This window comes from Ictalurus punctatus, chromosome 3 (genome assembly GCF_001660625.3).
Source record: "Ictalurus punctatus breed USDA103 chromosome 3, Coco_2.0, whole genome shotgun sequence".
NCBI lineage: Eukaryota > Metazoa > Chordata > Actinopteri > Siluriformes > Ictaluridae > Ictalurus > Ictalurus punctatus.
Genome location: NC_030418.2, coordinates 23,969,761 through 23,992,921, shown reverse-complemented (window position 1 = coordinate 23,992,921; position 23,161 = coordinate 23,969,761). Strand labels below are relative to the sequence as shown.

At 38.3% G+C, this 23,161-nt stretch overlaps 1 protein-coding gene across 1 annotated transcript in view; it reads left to right on the top strand.

Annotated features, from left to right (window-relative positions):
• The window catches only part of LOC108263744 (serine/threonine-protein kinase 32C), a 100,662-nt gene that overhangs the window by 66,959 nt on the left and 10,542 nt on the right, over positions 1 to 23,161 (top strand). Inside the window, exons 4-7 of the mRNA XM_017464842.3 lie at positions 15,141 to 15,314; positions 20,811 to 20,848; positions 21,333 to 21,422; positions 21,627 to 21,730. Coding sequence (XP_017320331.1) covers positions 15,141 to 15,314; positions 20,811 to 20,848; positions 21,333 to 21,422; positions 21,627 to 21,730 — 406 coding nt within the window. The remainder of the gene's footprint in view (positions 1 to 15,140; positions 15,315 to 20,810; positions 20,849 to 21,332; positions 21,423 to 21,626; positions 21,731 to 23,161) is intronic.

Sequence of the window (23,161 nt, the reverse complement as noted above, 5' to 3'; positions counted from 1 at the left end):
CTGATATGCACTGTGAATACATACGTACAGGTGTGTGCCTTTCTAAATCATGATAAGTCTGAATACTTATTTAAATACGTTTCCTTTTTTAATTTGCAATACATTTGCCAATATTTCTACAAATATATTTTTGCTTTGTCATTATGGATTATTGTGTGTAGATTAATGATAAGCTCAATTGAATCCATTCTAAATTAGAGCTAGAACACAGTAACGTATGCAAACCCAATGCGCAATCATTTAACATATATGGTATACGGATAGCAACCATATCATGAGAAGTAATATCATAATTAAAGCGTGTGTGCATTCATGTGTTTATGCACACATTGTGACATTCCTCTTTAAGAGGATTTAACATTCTCCCAGGGTGAGTCATCGGTGTGATTCACATTCAATGTGTCAGCATGTGTGTACCCCCAGACACACACACACACACACACACACACACACACACACACACACACACACAAATACAGTCTGAGTCAGTGAATGTCAGTGACAATGCTGAGACTGGTATTGATAGGACTGGGCAGGCTGACAGACTGATAGCATGGCTAAAAGCAGAGTGAGGAGATTAATTCTGCCAGCAGAGAGGTTTCCAAACAGTTCTAGTTTGTGCTTGGTTAATGGTCTCCTACATTACCAACAAAGCTGTTTAACTGCTTGCTGATAGTACTACCTGAGCCCTTGCTTCACCTTTACCTAAAGAGAATGATGCAGCAGAGCTTTAAGGGGCGGTTTCAGACTTTCAGCATGTTGACTTCCATTCCTACACATGTTTATGCTGGAGACGGGAAATGCAAGCTTCATGCGAAGAAGTTTCACTGCATTATTAAGTTCAAGTTTGGTGAACCCTGATGTGCAAATTCATATCACGTGAAGATGTGCGACCAATAGACAGGGTTTCTACGGGTCATGGAATTTCTGAAATGTCATGGAAATTTAATAAAGTTTATTCCAGTCAGGGAATATCAGGGAATTTTGTTTGTAAATTTGTCGAATGTATTAGCTAAAGTATGATATATATATATATATATATATATATATATATATATATATATATATATATATATATATATATAGAGAGAGAGAGAGAGAGAGAGAGAGAGAGAGAGAGAGGTATATATAATCAGTCTTTTCTTTTTCTTTTTTTTTTTACAGTGTGCTCATTTGCTGAAGGTGACACGGTGTTATGGGTTAAAAATGTACTTAAAATGGCTTACAGTATCTTGTAAATGAATTGATTTATTTCCATTAAAGAAATATATATATATATATATATATATATATATATATTTATTTATTTATTTATTTATTTATTTATTTATTTATTTTATTTTATTTTTTTATCTGGACCATTTTGTTATGAGGTATAAAGACTATGTTCTTTTTAAGCAGTGAAAGCTAAGTTTTGCACTGAAAATGTCTGTTAACCAGGAAATCGAGCTTACAGATTTAATGAGTTAAAATAGTTAGTTTTTTTCTGCTCAGTACCCAGGTAAGACATTGTATCATTCTTCATACAGTAGGTCATGGAAATTCAAGATTTTGGTCAGGGAAAGTCAGGGAAAAGTCATGGAATTTTACATTTGACTTGGAGTGGGAACCCTGAATAGAAGACATGTCGCGGCGTGACCTGCAAGATTTAGGAAGCACCGACCATCACGTTTTTATGCAGTTTTATACAACACAGCTTTGAAAGTATATAACATCAAAAGAGAAGTTGCCTGGATTGTGTTGTCACTGCATACAGGAATATTGATGGTGTAGTTTAACATTGGCGTGTGATGTCATATCCGGTTGCCACCCATATTCTCAGCGGTCCCTGAAGAAATTTTGCATGCCGCTGCTTTAATCCTTTAGTCTGTCCAGCACTTTCACCTGTCCCATCTGTACACTGTTCAAACAGATCAAGTTTTAAAGATTCAACTTTCCTGCTAATACCACCATCAACTCCATTCAAGTTTGTCATCTCATAGATTGCCCTCTAGCTGAGCTGAGTCTCTGCCATAACCCAGCACAACCCGCTTAACATAGCTGGACTGCATAATGGAACGTTGAGTCCAAAATTTGTTGGCTCAACTAATTCTGTGTAGGATTTCTCAATAATATGAGATTGAATGTCACTGAAACATGGTGAGGCAAGAAACCCTTTTAATTTTTGCTCTTTTGATTTTGGAGCTACATTATCAAAGAAATCTGGCAAAGTTATCACTTTTTTCACACTTTTCTTTTCACACATTTTTTTTCACACATTTTTTTTTATCACATTTCTCTCCTTTTAAACGCCATTGTAACTGCAAGACCAATGTCCTTCTGTGACATCAGAGTGGCGCACATCCACTAACCTTTCATAGAAATAATGAAAATACAGGACCAACCAACAAATTAGCAACATAATCGCTAAGTACATCACAAATATTTCACTATAAATGAGGGTGGAGTGTTCCTTTAACTGTTGCCCCTTAACAGAAATACATTTGGCTTTTTTTTATTTGATATTTTGATATCTTAAATGTTATTTGTGTGCTTTTCTAATTCCACTATTACCATAAATGATCAAGTGGTGCCTCGAAGTAGAACAAAAAAGCCTGATAAAAGTATTACTTAATATAGTGGACTGTAATACAGGGATTGAGTGTGTATTTGTGCCATATATTTGTGCATTAAGGATGGTTTTGATATCTGATCTGGTCAGTCAGGTAGCGCAGGTGCTCTTCATAGAGGACACTGCTCTCAATTCTGCTGCATTTAATATCTTTGCAGTGGCTACTTTAGTTTTGAAGTTCATCCAGGACGACGCTTTAGAAGTGCACCTTGTAGAATAAGGCCAGAGGAGAGATGGAAGAGGGATAGGAGGAGGGAGGAACCTGCTCAGGATAGAAAGAGGAAAAGGTACAGAGCACTTACTGTACTGTGAGGGCAAGACCAAAAGGAATTATTTTGTGTGTGTGTGTGTGTGTGTGTGTGTGTGGTCTGATCGAGTTGCTCGTCTGCCCACTGCCAAGCTTCCTCTGAGTGTTTTCTGGGGCACTGCGCAAATTTCAGGCAAATGCAATGCCCTCTCTCTCTGTCTCTCTCGATCACACTTACTTTTCTTTCCCTCCCTCTTTCTCTTTCTCTCTCTGCTTCCCCTGGCTCATTTGTCATCATGTCCTGATTATTTCAGTCTGCCTCTCAAACTCTTTCCAGCCTTGTAGCCTTCTTCCTTCTCCTCCATGTTTTTCTCTCTCTCTTTCTCTCTCTCTGTGTCTTTGGTTAGAGAAGACCCCCTCACTTACTGTCCCTGAAGCCTGGCCTAGAACTTTACAGAAACAATATTGTATCTCACACTGTCCCTGATTACCCCACTTATCCTTAAACCTTGAAATATCAGTGAGCATGCGAGTGATTCGTTGGGGAACCTACTAGAGCGTGAGGATCCATAAACTTTGATGATTTGATTGACCTACTTTAACTCGAGCAGAGCTGAGGATGTTGTCTGCTGACTTTTTTAAAGGTTCATTCACATTGAAACCGTTTCTCAAGCATTTGTAGTCCTCTCATACTAATTTACCAGAACATTTCTTTTTAACAAATGATTAAATCCATATTAAATGCCCAAGTCGTGTAACTGTCAAGTGCAAAACTTGCATGTACTGTATATGAAACATAAACTTCACAGAAGTCTACTGAGTCAAACAGTCCCACTTTCTGTGTGCTATCAATTATATTATATAATATACATTTGATATATATTTAAATAATACATAATCAACAACAATGTTTTGAACATACAGTCCCTTCTGAACTATTGGAACAGCAAGGTCAATTAAGTTGTTTGCGCTATACACCAAAGTCATTTGGGTTTCAGATCAAAAGATGCATATGATACAAGAGTTTAGGATTTTTCATTCTTTTCTTTTATTTCAGCTTGTATTTACATCTATATGTGTTAAACAACATACAGACCACCCAATTTTTAGGCAAGCAAAAGTATAGGAACAGATAAGTCTTGAAGTAAATTCAAGTAAATAACACTTAATATTTGGTTGGAAATCCATTGCTTGCAGTATCTGCATCAAGTCTGCATCTTGTTGACATCAGCAGATTGTTGATTTCTTCTTTTGTGATGCTTTTCCAGGCTTTTTCCTCAGCCTTTTTCAGTTGTTGTTTGTTTCAGGGGATTTCTCCCTTCAGTCTCCTTTTCTGTGAAATGCTGCTCAGTTGGTTTAAGGTCTGCTGCTTGACTTCGCCGCTCTTAACCCTTCCACTTTTTCCCCCTGATAACGTCCTTTGCTGTGTTGGCAGTGTGTTTTAGATCATTGTCTTGCTGCATGATGAAGTTCCTCCCAATTTATTTGGATGCATTTATCTGTAAATTGGTCAACAAAATGTTCCTGTAGACTTCTGAATTCATTCTGCTGCTACCATCATCAGTTACATCATCAGTAAAGATTAGTAGGCCTGTTCCAGAAGACGCCATGCAAAGCCAAGCCATGACACTACCTCCACCATGTTTCACAGATGAGCTTGTATATCTTGGCTAATGAGCAAATCTTTTCTTTTTCCACACTTTGGCCTTTCCATCACTTTGGTAGAGGTTTATCTTGGTTCCAGAACTTTTGTGGCTCATCTCTGTATGTCTTTGCCAATTCCAAACTGGCTTTATGATTCTTACTGCTGATGAGTGATTCACATTTTGTGGTATGGCTTCTTTATTTCTGCTCTCAAAGTATTCTTCAAACGGTGGATTGTGGTACCTTTACCCCTGCCCTGTGGAGGTTGTTGTTGTTGAAGTCAATTACTGTTGTTTTGGGGGGTTTTTTCGCCGCTGTAATGATGTTTCTGTCATTGGGTGGTGTTGTATTCCTTGCCCAAACCATTTGGTGTGGTAACAGCAGTTACTTTCTTTTTTTTTAATGGTATTCCAAATGGTTGTATTGGCTATGCCCAATGTTTGTGCAATGCCTCTGATTGATTTTCCCTCTTCTCCCATAGATAGCTCTCTGATCTTCATGTTGCGTTACCCTTTTTAAAAACAAATGCAGTCTTCACAGGTGAAACTGAAGGCTAAAACCAAGAGTAGATGTTCAGAGCTATTTATTGTTTAAACAATCAATCTAACAGGACATACCCGGGTAACAAGAAACACTTGTCAGTCACATGTTCCAATATATTTGCTCGCCTACAAGTTTGGTGGTCTTGTACAAAATGTGCTATGTTCTATGTCATTTAACACATCTACATAATAAATACCAGGAAATAAAAGCTGAAATTCTAAATTCTCTTCTCATATTCATCTTTTGATCTCAAACCCAAATGTCTTCAGTCTACAGCAAAAAACAAATGAATTGGACTTGCTGTTCCAATATTTTCACAGGGGACTGTACAGCTTGTAGTTGCATGTTTAGAACATGTTTGGTAATTTTACTCATTACACCAACATAGGGAACCAGGATAAATATGTGGTTTGTATCCTGTCTTAATATCTTGTCACCCTTTTAGGTGTCCCAAATTTGACGCACTCCGGGAGTTTCGCATTGTTGTATAAATGGACATTAAAACCTAACTTAAAACAGGATTTTTGTTTGCTCCATAAAACACTTCCCAAATGCTTAGTAGCTGATTAAACATTGCCTTGGAGATGACCCTAGCTGATGACGTCAAAATGACTGTTTTACTGTACTCGAAAAGTTTGATATTGGCAATGATTTTGGAACAAAATAATCGTGACCCATTCTTAAACCTAGACCTAAATAAATGTCATGGCCACTTCAGTCTAATTGTGCAGTCTTTAGCTGAAAAGGACACAATTAATTTTTTTGTATTACCTTTCATGTGAGGACGTGTAGGTCATCATGATGGATTTAGTTTAAAGTCACTGACCACCACCGTTTGTCCTCCTCCTGACTGCTCTTATTGTGATTTATGAGGATGATGCTTTTAGCCTCTCGTGTCTCATGCTTATCAGATCACTGTGAGTATTAGACTGCAGCTGCCTGATTGAGATGTGTGTACTATATATGCAAGTTGCGTGCATTTGAGTATAGCCAGAAGGCAAATTGTTACACAGAAAGCTATTCAAATGTCACTCAGAAGTGGAGAATAACATTCTGCATTAGGAGATAGGCAGTCACAATTTAGCAGTAAATCTGGGGAAATGTACTGCATGAGGATTATAAATAAATCTAGTTCCTGATATTAATGGTGTAAATTGCACCTGGTGTCATTATAAAAGATATAATGACCTAGGAATGGAATGTATAGATTTCATGTAACAAGCAGTAATCATAAAGGAGCTTCCTAAAATTCTAAGGGAGAACATTATTAATTACAACTTGAATGGAAAATGCTACAGAGCCATACATATTAAATTATTCATCCCTGTCAGTGCAGTTGGTTCAACAATATGCAGGTGAAAAGTTAATGGAACCGCAACTAATCGTCCTTGGACAGGTCTGCCATGCAGGATTTCACAAAGTGCGCTCAGACTACTAAAAGAAAAGGTACAAGAGAACCACGAAGGTAGTTACACAGAGAACGGTAAGCAATGAGCTGCTTCACAATCGTTTCAATTTCTACACCTCATGCAAAACTCCTCTGCTACAAAAGGAAGCACAGAGATGCACATCAAAAGCATTTAGACAAATCAGAACTCCTTTTGTTACGTTATCCAACGTATTTCTGTTTGCTCTATGTGCCATTTGTGTGTTTATGTCGGTGGTGGGATGGGTTTTGTTTTGTCTCCTCCCCCTTCTCTAGGCCCCGCCTACTGCATGTGTCAAGTTCCGGCTTGCTAGTGGATGATCACGTCTTGTCCATGCCTGCTCCGTCCTTGTGCGATGGAATTGGTTGCCTGCACGTTTCCGGAAGTGTATTTAAGCCTCGTCAGTCTCCGTCCCAGGGCAGATCATTGCCATTGTGTTGTGTGTAGAGAGAAGTGCTTTTCGCCTGTGTATGACTATTTTGCCTGTGTCTGACCCTATGCCTGATTTGACTTTGTTTATGCTCTGACCCATTACGATTCATGTGATACACTTGTGTGTGTGTGTGTATATATATATATATATATATTACTTTGTTAATTAACACACTAATAGTTACCTCTGTAAATAGTGAATGGTTAAGAGTGATTTGTAGGAAGTCGGCGTCATTTGTGTTGATTCTTCTTTTCTCCTGGTTTTGGGTTAGCTAGCGAGTGAGGGAAGACGGTGTATTTTTTTGTTTTGTTTTTCTTGCAGTTTAGTTAGTTTTCTTTTGGTAACGTTAGAGGGTATTTTTGTTTGTTATTTTGGCCTGGCCAGCTTCTGAAGAGTGAACCACTATATATATAAAAGGTGCTCCGTCTGGAGAATAAAATAAAGTAAAACAATAAAACAGTCTTGGTCTCGCAAACCCTTTTCTTTTTCTTTTTTTTTATTGTATGTTGCGGCCCGACCTAGACCGGGTCGTAACACTTTGGAACAGTATAATCTGGTCAGATGAAATAAAAATAGAACTCTTGGGCAATAATGCATTTACATTTATGCCATTTGGCAAATGCCGTTATCCAGAGCAACTTACATTTAACTGAATTCCCCCATTGGCCCTTTCCTATCATGGCCCCCTAATAATCCCCATCTCTGAATTAGCTACATCACTCTCTCCTCTCCACCAGTAGCTGGTGTGTGGTGGGCGTTCTGGCCCACTATGGATGCCATCACATCATCCAGGTGGATGCTACACACTAGTGGTGGTTGAGGAGATCCCCCCATACAATGTAAAGTTCTTTGAGAGTCTAGAAAAGCGCTATATAAATGTAACTGTAACTAACTAACTAACTGAGCAGTTGAGGGTAGAGGGCCTTGCTCAAGTGCCCAAGAGTGGCAGCTTGGTGGTGCTGGGATTTGAACTCACAACCCTCCAATCAGCAGTCCAATGTCTTGGACACTGAGCTACCACCACCTCATACTCAGCTTGTTAAGTTTGGATAAGGAAGGATTGCGTGTATGATCCAAAGAACTTCATACCCTTAGACAAGTACAGAGGTGGGAGTGTCATGATATGATGCTGCTTCTCTGCAAATGGTACTGGAGCATTACATGTCATCAAAGGAAACATGAATGGAGATACTACTGTATGTTAGAGGACATTTTAATTTAATCAGCTAACTGAATCTGGGGAGAAGATAGATGTTTCACCAAGACAACAACTCCAAATACACAGTCAAAATAACTCAGAAATAACTAGCTAATTACCTGACTTGAAACATATTGAAAATTCATGTAGGATTTTGAAATTGCGAGTCCATCAGTGGGACTGTCATAACCTTGGGGAATAGAAGAAAATTTGTCACAAGTTTTTCCCTATAAATTTCATTTTTTAAACATATCTTTGTTTATTATAAATATATACATTTTTATATTTATAAGTACAAATTAATTAATTTATTTATTTTAAACTAAAGTGTTCAAATACTTATTTCCCCTCACTGTATTTATTATGTGCTAAAGCAGTAATGCTATTTTTTACATTTTGAGATCTCACCACTGATGTTTGATGGGGTTAAGATCAGGAATCTAATCTCTGGGCCACTGAAGGACTTGAATTAAAATTTCTTCTTTTTTTCTTCAGTATGCTTTGCTGAAGGACAAATTTCCTTCCTAGTTTAAGCTTTTTGGTGGAATAATCTCTCTGTATTGTACATTAATTTTCCTATTCGTTCTGACCAGACTGCTAGTCACTGTATGCCCATAGCATTATGCTACCACCACCATATGTTACAGTGGGAATGGTGTAATGTACCTGGCGGATGTGCTTTCTTAGATTTACAGCACACATACTACTTTTTTTTATTCATGCCAAAAACAGCTTACATGAACTTGTATCAAGTAGAGAATGGCAAACATACAAGTTATAATTCAAGCTGAAGTTATTTTCATTTTATTCTCACCAGACCACAAGACTTTCTGCCACTCAGATGAAGCGTTTTACAGGCATTTTTTTTTTTTGTAAATATTTGCAAGCAAGGACTTGATTTTTTTTCCACCTACAGTACTGTACAAAAGTCTTGTGTCCCTTTTTTCAGTACAAACTTTGTTATCAATTTTTATTTTATGATTTCTACATTATCAAGTCAGTACAAAACATTTTAGATTCCCAAACATTAGTTTTCCAGCACAAAATTAACTGTTACAGAAAAATGTTTGTATCTCAGAAAAGAATTTTAGAATATTATGTAAGAGACAACTGTTCAGACAAAAAAAAATAAATAAATAAAGCACAATAAAGGCTGCTGGATTTTGCTGCAAAAATAAAATACAAGTGCAAAAGTCAAAGTCTCCAGAAGAACTGTGGCTCAGTAAAACTTACCAGCTCCTTATAAAACTGCACTAATTCTACCCGAGACTAGTAATAAATTTAAAGCAAAGGGTCATCACAACAAATATTGGCTTTGTTTCATTTATTACTGTTTACTGCCCTTTATAGTATTTTATATGTAGAAACATTTAATTAAATTATTTTTGATGGCATCTTTGCTCTACAGCATTTCTTTGCATGTGCCTAGGACTATTTCACAGTACTGTATATATGGTTGATTCATGAACCTTGCTTTCAGTTACAACTACTGACTTCAGCAAGTCAATCAGAGTGGCGGTTGGTATCACAGTAGCATGGCACAGATACCCCCTTTGCATGGCAGTTCCCATAGCGTCAGGCACCATGTGCTAGTGTTTGTTTTGGTTTCTGTTGTGGTTCTGTCTCAGCCTCTCATCTCGTAATTAGTTTGTTCCCTAATTGTGTACACTTGTTCTGTGTTTAGTCCATGATTAGTTTGTCTATATTATCACATTGATTCACTATCTTCTTTTATCTTATCATGCTTTATGGCTGTTTCCAGAGAGCCTTTTTCATAACTCCAATTCTTCAGATTATATTTATGGATTATCTCAGTTTATTGTGCCTACACATTATTAAACCCTCACAATGAACTTTTAACCATGGTTTCTGGATTTCACTTTTTAAAAATAATTTTTTTTTTAAAAAAACACTCCTGTACTATTGTTCTGTGTCATGAACTCAGATGTTCAACAGCCATTTTAATAAGTGTCCTAGTTTGTTGTCTAAGAGCCGGCCAGACCTAGGCAGTGTGGTTTATTTTCATATTTTCTCCAGTTCTTTACAACAGACTGAACTGAGCTCTGAGGTATGTTCAGCACACTGAGATGGTTCTTTATTCTTCTCCAGTTCTGTGCTTCTCTTTGCTTTGTTTTGCTTCTACTTGTCTGTACAAATCAGAGCAGCAACAGGCTACAAAAGAATATCTGCTTTTACTGATGTACAAAATGTCCTTCCTTGTTCTTTCTTAACTGATGTCCCTTCTTCAAGCATGCTATTAGCTAGCTAATATACCAGACTAATCTCACAATCACATTGCTGACTCCAAAGTGTTTTACATTTGATATGGCTCCTTGTACTGATGAGAAGAGATACATGGCATGCAGGGTACGGTTACCATTATGGTTATAATTATCCTTGACAAGTGACAAGGGATTAAAGTGGGATTTAGGAGGTGGGGAAGCTTTCCTGCTTTCATGGGAGTCAATAAATATTTGGGTTATTGTATGAAAGTGTATTGTATGGAATTGGACTTTACAATTGTGTACAATTAAGGGGTCAGAGCTTTTATTATTTATTGGTATTATAGGTTGGTGAACTGACTGCTTTGAAACTTATTTTTGGACCCATTCAATGGAATATTTTTCTTCTCTTCTTCATATTTTGTCAAACTCAGGCTCATAGACACAATTGCAGTAAACATATTTCAGAAATTATGTGTGACACTAATAATTATTACGAAACATAGATGGTCGATTGGTGGATGATTTCTGGATGGTCTCAGTGAACATGACATGAGTTCGAGAGGCATCATTTACAATATTTATTTTAGCAATACACAAATTTCAAAGTAAGAAATGCTTAAGATGCGTCTTATAGAAAATAATACAAAGTATCTACCATGAGGAACTAACGTTTCCACTTCTCACCATGCTGAGAACAAATGCGTTCAATGCCAAAACATGTAACGAAATCTCCACAAACAAGACCTTGGACTTAGACTGTGTTGGAGAAAAGATTCCAATTTGTTGAAATTAGATGCAGTGATTTACAAAACCTGTACGACAGACCCTTGATCACATTATCATGCTTTAGTTATCTACATACATCCATGAAAAAGATCATTTTAGCATATAGAGCATCCACATAGCTTAGGATAAATGATCTGTTTATCTCATTTCATTCCTCTTGCACTAGTAACTTTATTCCAAAATGTAGCTGCTGATGTCTTTCGTATGTTTTCATGTCCCCAATGCTTTGATGAGAGGGTTTTATTATGGGAAAGGCCTACGTGGGCTGTAATGGTCAGTTTTATTAATGTGGCTAGCTGATGTCTTTTATGTGGCCAGGTTTATGCTAGAGCTTTATTGTGGCTAGCAAGTGTGTTTTATAGGGTCAGCTTTATGGCTGTGGCCGGCTGGGTGCAGCTGATATGTTTTATAGAAGTGCTGATTGTTCCTGAACTATAAACCCTTATCTCTTTCATAACTGAATCTGGCTTTCTGAGGAGAAGAGCTTCCATACATATACATTTCCTGTAGAACTGATAAAGGGCTTTTGTCCAAAACATCCAGTTTTTTTCTGTAAACTTTGTGTAATACACTGAACTTTCACTACATTTACAATTGTACAATGTGTGTGCATGGGTATATGAATCTGGATTTTCTGCCTGTGACATACTTTGACATTTCAACCTTAAGAAACCAGTAATACCAACATGGAAGTGTTTTTATTTACTTTATAATCCTTCCTAGACCATCCTACTGCAAAGATCAAGTTGGACAAGAAGCTAGCTTAATAAAAGCAATAGAAAAAAACTCTTAGCCACTTTCTAGCTACAAATGTATGCAGCTTCTTATTGTTGTTGTAGCTCTCAAATGATTACTTACGTTAGCAATTGTAAACTTTATTTGACGTTCTATATACAGTTTGTTTGATCTAATGTGTTTAATGATTTATTTTTAATCCACTAGCTAGCCTACGAGCCTTCTTGACATATTATGACAGAAATACGTATGATTAAGCTAAAAAATTTATGACATATAAAACTTAAATATTTTTAAGTTTTGGTAACGTTTTACATTCGTATACGTAGTTATTTCACCAGAAATTCAATTATCATTGTCCCAATGTGTAGTGAGCCAGGGTCCTCACCAGTGCCTGAACTCATGTACACAATATACTGATTCACTACCTATTGAACTAGGGAGTGAGGTGAGACATGCCCAGTATGTGTGACAGTCTCTTTTTAAGGTGTGTGTAATTGGCAACGTGTGCATGATAAGAACTCCGGAGACTGTGAATGTGCCGATGATGTGTTAAGCTGGGGATTGTAGTCTGTGCCGGCCATTTTTGTAGGCCACGGTGCGTTCTGGGAATTGCAGTTCAAGGACGGTGTTGACAGTAAGCTTAATGAATTCAGTTTTAGTGAGATATTGGCAGTCAGAATGGAATCTTTAAATATAATTTTTTCCATTTTCAATTTTGGGGGGGACCATACTGTAAAATATTATGACTTTATTTCTGGTTAAGATGCATGCAGTTCAGGAAAACCAGTATATGTTTATATTTTTCAAAGGTCTTGGGCACATTAAAAGAGATTCTATAAAGTTGGAAAATGGAAATGGAATATGGAAAATAATGAAAAGTATCAGAGCACGCGGTGGCTTAGTGGTTAGTATGTTTTCCTCACACCTCCAGGCTTGGGGGTTTGATTCCTGTCGCAGCTCTGTGTGTTTGCATGTTCTCCCCGTGCTGAGGGGGTTTCCTTCGGGTACTCCGGTTTCCTCCCCCAGTCCAAAGACATGCATGGTAGCCTGATTGGCATGTCCAAAGTGTCTGTAGTGTATAAATGTGTATGTGAGTGTGCCCTGCGATGGATTAGCACTCTGTCCAGGGTGTACCCTGCCTTATGCCGGATGCTCCCTGGGACAGGCTCCAGGTTCCCTGCGACCCTGTAGGGTAAACGGTATAGAAAATGGATGGATGAAAAGTATCAAAATAATCACTGTACTGAGCGATAAACTGTACAACAACTTTTTTTTTTTTAAATAAATCAAATCATAATTTGGCTTTGCTTTTAAAACTGAAGAAATTCTATGGCACCCAGTTTAATAAGGAAATCAGCTGGTAGGTTTTACCAAGCATCTTGGAGAACTGGCTACAGTCTCTGCATGTAAAATATTGTAGGTCTGTTGTTTTCTTTTCTATTGCCTGTGGGAACAGGGTCATCAGATGCCTACCTGCTCTGGTCTGCTTTGTTAAGGAAGAAAACATAGAAATAATTTTCTATATAAAACAGACCCACACTTAACTGACAATAGTCACTGTATGGAACAGAGACAACACAGAAATACACTGGCAATGAGCAAGGCTTGTATCGTAGCCAGACTGAACAAATCCAGGCTTTAGTCAAGAAGAAGCCCAGCTGGAACTTCTGAGTTCTCTCTGTTGTACTTCTGGCAAAGGGGTCTAACACTCTTGCTCTCTTAAGTCTTTGTTTGTTCCCTCTGAATATGAAAAGTCTGGATTTGCTCATCATGAGGAGAAACATGAGATCTAGCATACACACAGTGTCTTGCTGAGTATGTGCACCTTTGTTTTTAGCCAGGTGTCGTGTGTATAACTGAGCCACAGCTTAAAGGATTACATTTAGTTTCCAGGACAACAACATTTAATTGTGGTTTCCAGGAGTACCTATAACTAATCAGGACCATATTTGATATGGCACCCTTTCTGAAGAGTGGTGTGATGTCTGGTAATGATAATTAAGTGAGAAATGACTCTAATGTATCCTAATTCTTAACCGTAAATGTTGTTATTTAGATTTCTTGAGCACAGATACAACTAGGCACTTTGGAACATTGGTGCCAACTCTGTGGATGCTCTGGAGCATGAGTACCCTCAATATGTCAGAAAAATATCCTATGTGTAGACCAGTGTGAATGCTAAATGCAGTATGGAGATTCCATGCCACAGTTAAAAGCAGTCACACTGGTGGGAAAAAAAAATACATCCATCCATTTTCCATACATACTTATCCTGCACAGGGTTGCACGGGAGCCTGGAGCCTATCCCAGGGGATTCGAGGAATAAGACAAGGGGCACACTGGATGGGGTACCTACCCATCGCAGGGCACAATCACACACACATTCACGCACTATGGACAATTTAGAGATGCCAATCAGCCTACAACAGATGTCTTTGGACTGGGAAGGAAAGTGGAGAACCCAGAGGAAACCCCTGCAGCATGTGGACATGCAAATGCTGTGCACAAAGCGAGGAGGTGGAAATCAAACCCCAACCGTGGAAGTGCGAGGCAAATATTGTACCCACTAAGCCATTACTGATGGGAAGTGCGGATCATTTTACTGACTTTGATCTTTGAATCTCGTTCAGCCAAATGAAGGAATTTTTTTTTCTCGAGTCATTTCGTTCATTTCAGCAGAATGTAATTGAAATGTTACATGTTAAATTTCCCAACACATCTAGTACTTACGCAAACATTGATCACATTTGGAATAGAAAATAAACTATAAGCTAATGCAGCCAAGGCCAAATTATGAGAAACCGAAATTATGAATTAATTGCTTAAGTGGGTCTTCAGGCTATGCAGTCTGTTAGTTCAAATGTCATCACATTTGTCACGTCTGTTCCCCGGGAACAGAAATGATTAGCTCTCGAGTCTTTGGGTTCAAGTCATTAGTTCATCCCGTGAACGCCCCATAGGCTGAATGCAGTGGGGCTGTGACGTGAAGAACGAACGACTCGAACCCGAAGACTCGAGAGATTAACTAATCATTTCTGTTTCCAGTATTGCATGGTGCATTGCCTATGGGGCGGTCACCGGAAGAACGAACAACTCGAACCCGAAGATTCGAGACGTGAACTAATCATTTCACCTATGGGGATGTTGCTCTAACATCTAATTTTCACCAGCACCTCTTGCATGTTAACTGTGATGCATGACATTTCGCACGTGCTTTGTGTTAATCAGTAGTACCATTTCCTGTTGGGGTGTGACTTAGCTCTATGACCTTTTCCCCTTGTGTATCAGGTATTCCTTCCAGGATGAGGAGGACATGTTCATGGTAGTAGACCTGTTACTGGGAGGAGACTTGAGGTATCACTTGCAGCAAAATGTCCAGTTCACAGAGGAAGCGGTTAAACTTTACCTGTGCGAGATGACCCTGGCACTGGACTACCTGCAGAGTCAGCACATCATACACAGGTGTGTATGAGACCTACTCAATGAACACACTCTTTGTAGGTGTGCATATTTGAAAGGTGAGATTTCAGCTGTACCAACTACAGTACACTTTCTTTAAGAACTGGTCAGCATTTCCAATGGTTCGAGAACCAAATAGTCACAAAACTATGGGATGTAATGATTAATTGTGCTGTAGATGTCAACATAATTAATTTGTTCAAAGCAAATATGAAACCTTGTGGCCATTATTAATCAAATAGTCCATCTACATTGTGAATGCAGAGTTTGGAAACACATGCAGCTTGTTTGTATTTTCAGGAGATGGCAGTGGAGCCATGAATTTAAGAAAACGTCTGCCACCACCATTTTATTTCAAATTAGATGCCCAGAACACACAATGTTATTTGGGTATGGCAAGGTGGAGCCAAACCTGGGCTGCTGGGTGAAATAATTCTCATCATTCTCACAAATCTCAGCATCTTAATGTGATATTGTGAATTCATTGTGCATTGGAGAAAATGTTTGATATTGAAGACATTGAGCCTGTGAAGTGTGTAATATTTCAGTTACAGTATCTAGCATCAATATGTAGACAAGACAACCAACATATGCAGATTCTTATTAATAAAGAAGGAAACTTCATCCCCATCAACCATAATAATTCTGCTATTTTTAATAGCTATGGGACATAATTTTTGTCATTTTGGTCATTATAATGCCTTGCATAAGTATCCAACCCCCTTGAACTTTTCCTTATTCTGGAGCGTTACAGCCTGGAATTGAAATGTAAACCTGACAGTGCTCATCATGGTGGTGGTAGCACTATATTGTGTGAGTACTTTTCATCATCAGGGACAGGGAAATTAGTTAGGGTTGAGGGCAAAATGGCAAATTCAGAGGCAATCCTAGAAGAAAACCTGTTATATTCTGCAAAAGGCCTGAGACTGGGGTGAAGGTTCACATTTGAATATTTATGGCATTTGGCAGAAGCCCTTATGCAGTGCAACTTAAATTTTTATTTCATTTATACATTTGAGCAGTTGAGGGTTACGGGTCTTGCTCAAGGGCCCAACAGTGGCAGCATGGCAGTGCTGGGGTTTTGAACTCACGACAATCCAAGCATAATATCTTAACCACTGAGCTACTACTGCCCCTTTAACAAAACAAGGACCCTCTGCAGACTGTAAAAGCTTCACTGAAGTGGTTCAAACCCATGAACCCAAATGGCACAGTCAAAGCCCAATGCAAAAAAACGTGCGTGGCAAGACTTGAAAAACTATGGTTCACCAATGGTCTCTTCTAGCAATATTGCCTAGAAGAATGGGCAAAAATATCAGCATCCAGATGTGCAAAGCTGATAGAGACATAACCCAGACTTTCAGCTGTAACTGCAGCCAAACGTGATTCTACTATTGTAAGTATTGACAAAATATTGTATACTGATCAAGTATGCAATAAACAACTGTCCACTTTTTGTTTAGTTAACCTTTGTGTCACAAAAAAAAATATGTAAATAAATGGAAAAAATCCCAATTAAGTCAATTGCAATTGCAGGTTGTTACACTATAAAATGTGGAAAAGTTCAGGAGGAGTGAATACTTTGGCAAGGCACTGTAGATGTAAATTTAGACACATTTAGGATATTGGTGTTGATTGTGGCTTTGGTGAGGTTTTTAATTGCTGCTGATGTTTCACTCATTGTCTGCGATTCAGTATGTATGCTCACATTTCACTTGGCCATCTCAGCTTTGGTGTGATATTATTTTACGTAATGAAACCAGTCACATTGACTTGGTCTCCCAGAGTGTCACATTTATGTTAGAAAATAAGCTTTTAATGGCTCCTACATACTTAGGAATTCGATTTTAAGTGAATTACATTAACATTTGAGGTCAGAGTAGATCTTGGTGAACGTTACTACACCTTGGCCAATGTTTTGCAGTAAAAATGCCCAGAACAGAAACATAGTATGTCATGGCCTGACTTTGACAAGCTTGAGACAACCCTTTTCCACATTCACACATACACACCCACACACAGGCCAATACGCTATGACAACCTATGGTTTTAACACCATGGTTTTGACTTCTACATTCTCTTTTACAAAAAGGGATATTAACACCTGTGGCATATTTAAATATTGTATTGGAAAATATCTTGGAAGTTCTGACAATGCATTATCAGATACACAGCTCCTGCAGGAGACTATTAAAGCCTACACATCTAATATTCTACCACCAACCTGAAAGCCTCATTGATTAGTTCTAAGCCCTCGCTATCACTCATAGAGTGCTGCTTTTTCTATAGAGTTTGACTCAGGAATGACCCTGACCACATACAACTACAGATAAATGCTCAGTGTCTCAGAGTTTAGATTCATCATGAGCTTCTATCAATAATCTATCAACCATCAGCTCCATGCTGTAGGCTTGTAGCTTTTTTTTTTTTTCCCATGCTGGCTCTGTTACCTTCAGGCCCACAGACATTGCATCAACTCTATTGCATTTCTGTCTAAGTTAGTGTTTTAAAAATCACCCCAAGGCCCTTGCAGGCCATTTACTGAAGACCAGGCTGGTTCTATAATTGGTGTCACATATTATTAGTGCTCTTATACTGATTCCCTTTTATTACGCTTCATTTTGAAAAGATGTGGATGGTGTTCAAGTTTGTAATTACAGTCCTCCATCTGTTCTATTGTGGGGTGAAATGCAAGCCAGGACAGTGAATTAACTAAAGCTTTAGATATTGCAGAGACCATGTTGGAGCCAAGGCTAAAAGTTTATTATACTATTAATTCACTTATTGTTCTTCAGTTACGTGCTGTGCCACTGTACTGCCCTAAACTATTAATATATGAAAATGAATATGTGTATATGAATATATATCATTGAGGTGTACATTATGTGTAGTCTTCAGGAACGACATACAATTAAGAATTTCACTATACTTTTTGTGCATGAAGAGACAATATAATAATAAATAGCGTTGCCAACTCACAGCTCCAGGGATTGATTCTGAGTCCGGAGGCACTAATCGAACCCCCAACCTGGAGTAGCGAGGCAAACGTGTGTGTGTATGAGGTTGGTAATGTGAAAATGTGAGTGTGTATGGAAAACAAAGACAAAGTATGTGTGCTGCTTAACACACTACAGTATGTTGGTGTCCCAAGCGTAGATTAAGGCTAAAGTGAAAATGAATTCACTCGCATTGTTCGATATATAGGTTTGCTAATAGTGTGCTAGCAAAGTAGTGCTGTTTTAAGAGCTACAAAAAAAAATACTTACCACAAGATACACTATAACACCTGTTGCTGTTGCTGTGAGTAATAATGGGATCGATGATTATTGTAAAAGTATATAAATAAGTATTATGATGTGATCATTTCACATAACTCTATTGTATAAGACAGAGCTGTCACTTTGACTGATTTTCTAAGTGTGTCTTGCCTGCAGGGATTCACCAAAGGAAGTTATGCCTCCGGGCCCAGACAAAGCCTCCTGCTGATATAATGACCTTTCAGAAACAGCCACAAAGACAATTCGCTGTGCGCATTAAGTGGCAGCAGAACCTCACAGCTTGGGCCAGTATTTATTAATCAACATTTCAAACACACCAGCAAAACTTTTCCATTTTTTTTACACATAACGCCACATAACTGAAATGATCAGTAGATCAGTGGAGATGGTTATGTTTCTTTCCATCTCTAGCATCTCTCTTCATGGTGTTTCATGGTCTATTCCTGTGGGACAGTCTTGGTGTCCAGCAGGCTGCATTCCGGCTCTGTACGCTCCATACGGTAGTCTCCAGAGTGTGTGCCGTTGTGTTCCACACTCTGGACTCCTGACAGGAAATCGGTCTCGCCGTGCAATTATTTTGTTGCACCAACTAGAGGAGAAGTGTCTCCTAGCAACAGTCCTAGCTGCCATGTCATGTTGCCCAAGGAGGTAAAATTAGTTCATGCACAGAATTCCTGAACAAAATATAAAAATAAGGGAATGTATTTTCCTTCTGACTCAGTGTTAAGGGATTAGGGGATTGTTCCTGCTAGATGCTATTGCTTTGAACAATTTTCTGCCTGACAGATTTCTGATGTGCTGAGAAATCCTTTGACATTTACCAACAGGACAAAAATATTTTGGCAGAAGGAGAAAATATAGTGAATACACTGTAGGGAGACCTAACTGACACTGCAAAATCCCTCGGTCTTGTTTTCCAGGCTTACATCGTTTATATAGTATGAATAGCATTATTAGAATAGCATTATTACTGCATACACAGCAAATATAGGGAAGGTCTTAAATATAGTCTTTCTCATTATGAGATTATGATTTTTTACAAACCATATTTTAAGCATTTTTTCTTTCTAGAAAGATTAAAAAATCTTCGCATCATAATCTTATATTTATTCATAATCTCATAATGAATGAATCATATTTGTTGAATTCAAGAGATTTTCCCAAAATACCATTTTTGGTGAAGTCTGACAGGTTTCGCTATGTTTAGGATTGAGTAGTGGGTCTACAGCTCAATCTTCAATAAAGGATAATGCAGTTACAAAAGTAAATGAACGGATAAGGAAAGCAATGAATGAAGAAGAAGAACAGGAAGTAGAATATAATCATTTCTGATTATTATACTATATATCCAGCTTCCGATCTTGTTCCTATGAAAACATTTTGTTTTAGAGTTTTAATGTGTGCACAAGGCTTCAGCCTCTCAGATATTTCACTATTTGTGTGTGTGTATGCTGTATAATAGGAATAAAAAAGCAAGATAATATTAATCCTTTGTTCATGAATCTAATCATCTTGGCTGACTACCAGCAGTGTGGGATCGTTGTCTTAATTAGTTGTGTTGGAAATGCAGTGTGTGTGCGCGCATGTGTGTGTAGCATGGTGGGGTGTCTTGGCAGTGTGTGCCTGAGACCCTACAGTGAGGCATGTGTGTTCTAGAGGCTTGCATGTGTGTCCTAGGCAATTAGCAGGCGTGGAGAAATCTATGAAGACCCCCTGAGAGATAAACATTCACAACAGGAAAGGGCAACAAGGCACTTTAGTTTTCTAACTCAGAACACACACACACACACAAATATTCTGTACTCGCAAAAGAAAAGCATAGCCAAGTAGAAGCACTTTGTTTTATTAGTTTGTCCCTGCAGGGTAGCTATTTTCGCTGTCAGCAGAAGTCTTACACAGGGATTAGTGCAGTTCTGTGCTGACATTATATGATTCGCTAAAGCCTAACTGAAATAGCAAAACTTCTCATATTGCATCTTTTTCTGCATGGCTTATGGGGCCTGCCTTATATGCTGTCAGGACAGTGAAAACTAGAGAAATCTCCATCGACAGGTCACTGATCGGATTACATTCTTCCATATCAGACTGTCCATAATGGTTTTAATAGCAAAGGATGAGCATTGCCCAGCTGCAAGATTACTTAATCCTGCAATTGATCAAAAGCTTTTGTGTGTAATGTAATATATGTAATAGTGATGATTTTGCTGTATTTCCTTTGCAGGGATATCAAACCAGACAATATTCTTCTAGACGAACAAGGTAAGGAGTGTGTGTAAGTCTTCATATAGTAGCTTTCCTAAACGTCTCGATAGAAATACAGTATGGAAGTGGTCCAAGGTGACATGTAGGCTGGCAGGCATAGCGACGGTAACACAGTCTGTCTCTGAGCAGTAAACCATGCTCAGGGTCATCAAGCCCATAATACTTAACAGACAAATGCAGACTCAAGGATGAGCTGTTCCATTGAAAGTATCACATGTCTGTGTTTTTATACAGTATAAATCTCTCATTCTGTGGGTTTCTCTCGTAATATTATGGTCGCCAAGCAAGCCTGTATCAGTGAATGGAGCACACATTGCCCATGAGATGCTATGGATTTTTGAACTTGTAAAAGCCGTTAAAAGGGATCCGTCCTTTCACCCAGTGTATAGTAGTAGGACTACATAGGCTTGAATGTCCTAAATGGCTGATGTGTGGGAGTTTGTCTCCAGATGCTTTAAACTGGTTATGTTTCATGTCTCAGGTCATGCCCACCTGACTGACTTCAATATTGCTACAATTATCAAAGATGGAGAAAGAGCCACGGCTTTAGCTGGAACCAAGCCATATATGGGTACAAAAGCTTCTAGCAACTATTTATATGTTTAACCAATTTTCACTTAATTGTTTTGAATTAAGTTTTCTAGCTTTACTTTAGCTAAACTAACTGTTATTTTTGTTCATATGGTGAAATTCATATGGTGCTTAATTATATAAATAATGAAGTAACACGCAAGAAAAAAATGACTATTTTTAGACTCCGGTATTTCCTTTATAGCTCCTGAGATTTTCCAGTCTTTTGTAAGCGGTGGGACTGGCTATGCATTTGAAGTGGACTGGTGGTCACTAGGGGTCACCATATTCGAGGTCCTGCGAGGATGGGTAAGCAGTTTAAAAAAAAAAAAAAAGGCTTGCACTCACTGAGTTCATATAACAGTAGTTATCTTGCTCTAGCACATCTATTGTCTTCTGTTTCTCTCTGTGGGTGCTTTCACTGCACATTCAATAGCAACAAACACTCAAACAGAAACTGAACTCAGGGCTCTGCTTCTACGTTGTTTTCCTAGAGAGACGAGTGGTGCTCAGTTCAATTCAATTTTATTTATATAGCACTTTTAACAATAGACAATGTCTCAAAGCAGCTTAACAGCAATCTGTATATAGATGCAGTTTTTAGATCCCTATTATGCAAAGCCAGAGGCCAACAGTGGCAAGGAAAACACTGAATAAACCTTCAGAGGAATAAGACTCAAATGGAAAACAGTCCTCTTATATATAGATAGTATGGTATAGTAACAATAATAACTGCATCATTATTATTACTATTATCATTACAGCTGCAATGGCAACATTGTTTCTTTGTCTAGTTAACCAGCTTATATTAACTGCAAGAATATTGGTCTCTTTTGGAAAAAAGATAAAAACATTCTCAGTAACAAGAAACACCCCAAAGAGAAGCCAAAGGCGCATCAAATACCCACATCAAAAATTTGGTGCACAATGGCATCATTGTCCCTTGTTGGATCAACTGTAGTTGAACATCATATATATTATCTATTACAACCGGAATCTTTGTTACTAGACCCGTGCCAAAGAAAAGTACAATAACATATTAGTTTTCTGGTGGCAGACGCTCTGGTACTTTATGTATTTTGTGCAGTAGAAATGAGCTGCGTATTCCTGTTGTATAATACATGCCTCTTATAGTGATAGAGTACATCAATACATACAATACTTGTATTATGTGTCTGTCTGATACCTTGCTTATTTGCTTGTCCTCTTACTCATAAAAACAGCAGACAACACAGAGTAATAGTGATCTGAACGCAATTAATGATGCCAATCAGAACAGACTGCAAACTATGTTCTGTGAAATGATGAAGTCGGAACTGGAGGGCTCCAGACTGGCACAACAGAAAAGTATTCGCTCTATAGTCCGGAGAGCATGGGTTTGAATTCTGACAATGTCCAAGAGAGAGTCCCAAATCTAGCCATTCCCTGTGGGTAGGAGGGATGGCATACTCTCTGTCCACATCAATCACAGTGACACTAGACAATCAATTGGTTTCTGTGAGCTCATGCATGTGGAAGAGGGCAGATAGAGATTTCGTCTGAGTGCGTGAAGTCCCCACATGATGCAGCATGACTCGGAGGAAGCCCGTGATAGCCCTCACCTTCCCTGGTTGGTAGCCATCGTATGATGGGGAACCTAACTGGGAATTGGCCAAGAGACCCACTCATCTCCATAGTAACACTATACAATCCAAGGAAAGTAATATAGCTATCTAATGCACTTCATTTAAAATGAACTCT